Source organism: Austrofundulus limnaeus, unplaced genomic scaffold (assembly GCF_001266775.1).
Source record: "Austrofundulus limnaeus strain Quisiro unplaced genomic scaffold, Austrofundulus_limnaeus-1.0 Scaffold379, whole genome shotgun sequence".
Lineage (NCBI taxonomy): Eukaryota > Metazoa > Chordata > Actinopteri > Cyprinodontiformes > Rivulidae > Austrofundulus > Austrofundulus limnaeus.
The window spans coordinates 515,511-517,724 of record NW_013952781.1 but is presented as its reverse complement, the minus strand read 5'-3'; the positions used below and the strand labels follow the sequence as shown (position 1 = coordinate 517,724).

At 42.0% G+C, this 2,214-nt stretch overlaps 1 protein-coding gene across 1 annotated transcript in view; it reads left to right on the top strand.

Moving 5' to 3' along the window:
• tenm3 (teneurin transmembrane protein 3) overlaps positions 1–2,214 on the top strand; it is a gene marked incomplete at its 5' end in the record, with an annotated part of 142,446 nt that overhangs the window by 60,833 nt on the left and 79,399 nt on the right. Inside the window, 2 exon segments of the mRNA XM_014023597.1 lie at positions 1,418–1,548; positions 1,646–1,734. Coding sequence (XP_013879051.1) covers positions 1,418–1,548; positions 1,646–1,734 — 220 coding nt within the window.

Genomic DNA, 2,214 nt, shown 5'->3' with positions numbered 1-2,214 from the left:
GTGTGATTACGTCAGACAAGGCTACGCAATGCGTGATTACGTCAGACGGGGCTACGCAACGCGTGATTACGTCAGACGGGGCTACGCAATGCGTGATTACGTCAGACGGGGCTACGCAATGTCAGACGAGGCTACGCAACGCGTGATTACGTCAGACGAGGCTACGCAACGCATGATTATGTCAGACGAGGCTACGCAACGCGTGATTACGTCAGACTAGGCTACGCAACTCATGATTATGTCAGACGAGGCTACGCAACGCATGATTATGTCAGGCGAGGCTACGCAACGCGTGATTACGTCAGACGAGGCTACGCAACGCATGATTATGTCAGGCGAGGCTACGCAACGCGTGATTACGTCAGACGAGGCTACGCAATGCTTGATTACGTCAGACGTTGGCGACAAGCTTTGCGGTAGTAAACAGGAAGTGAAACTTGCTAACTATCAGAGGCTAATAATCTCGGGACAATGGAACGATTTTTTCTTGAATGCCTTGCTATTGGGCAAGTTGTAATTATTCTATCTATTCCGCTAATACAGGCTATGTTTAACGCTGCCAGGAGGTATAGGGAAATAAACGCAATGTTAAACTACGCAGCAGAAAGGCACGTGCAACTACGCCGGGACGAGGCAGGAAAGCAGAAACAGCTGAACGCATATTTATGTGAGGTAAATATGTGCTACGTCAGAATTTATTCGCCAAACGTGTTTCCATCTCCCATTTTGCGCATTAGCTACTTTGCGAATCATCCAAAAACCACCTCCAGCGAGCATAATAACTTTTTAGCTAATTGAGGATTTTTTTTTTTCGAATTTTGCTGTTTCCATCTGAATTTTTTCGCATTTTTATTGCTACACCGCTAAATGCGCATCAAAAAGCCTTGATGGAAACACGGTTATGGTGCAACATTGTTGCCATCACTGCCTTTAAATCTCTTCATGTTTTCACTTGATGAAAACAGATTCATTCCTCTGAAGATACAGTGGCTGTTTTATCTCTTCAGTAGCTGGTTTTTGTTAGTTTCTTAATCWATAATCCATCCTTTGGTATATTTTATATGTGCCTGGTTTTATATTAAAGTGTTATCAGGTTTAGGATCTTGAGTCTAATCTTGTTCACACAAGTTTTCTTTCCAACAGAAAGCAGCTTTTTATGAATTAAATGTGTCATTTCAATAAGTCATATAAAATGCACCACCCTTATAAGGGATGTTGATGTGTTTGAAGCATAAAAAGAACATTTCTGTGGGATATCCAGACATTGGTTTTCTGGTCTTTCTTATTTACTTTCTGATGATGAAAAGATGAGAAGAATGCAGCTACAATGCAGCAGCATTCCCCTGCATCCAGCAGACGGTTCTGTTTTCATCCGTCCAGCTCAGTTTGACAGTAGAACTCTGTGGATGTGTTTCAGACAGTTTGGCTGACTGCATGGACCCAGACTGCTGTCTGCAGCCCTCCTGTCAGAACCAGATGTATTGCAAAGGCTCACCAGACCCAGCGGAGGTGCTCAGCCAGTCTCTGTCCTCTTTGGTTCCTCAACAGGTAAGAAGAACATCAATCATGAAGAGTTCAGGTCAAAACTTTGACTCACAATGTGGCAGAAGCAGTTCATTTCTCTGGTCCTGTCCTTTGTTCTCAGGTTGCCAGATATTTCCATCAGCGCATTCACTTTTTGGTTGGACCTGAATCCACCCATGTCATCACTGGAGAGAGTCCGTTTAATAAAAGGTGATCAGAAATAATCAGAAAATCTACAGGGTTGTGGAAGTTTATACAGGTGTTTGAAGAGAGMCTCACCTTCAGGAGGGACACTGTGGTGTTTGTCCTGGTTGTAGAACAGTGGACCTGATCTTTATCCTGGAGGACTATCTGAGGGGGTCATGTAGGCTGTGTTGCCCAAGGTCTTCTATGTAGGTGGTGCAGCGACATTGTGGAGGCTGGGCTTGGTTTTAAGTGGGGTCCATATGGGATCAATCTTGTGCCAGCAGGAACTGAATCTGAATTTCTGAATTTGAAATTTAATGTATTAGTTTGAAAATGAATTTTATTAAATTGAAACTGAATTTAAAGTTTTGTATCTGAATTAATTGTCTATGTTTAAGAAAATGGTAAAGGTCATTTTGTTAAAGAAATATGAAATCTAATAATGTGTTTTCATACGAAATGATAATAAGGATTTGAGGTTGTTTTTTGTTTGAAGATAATTAT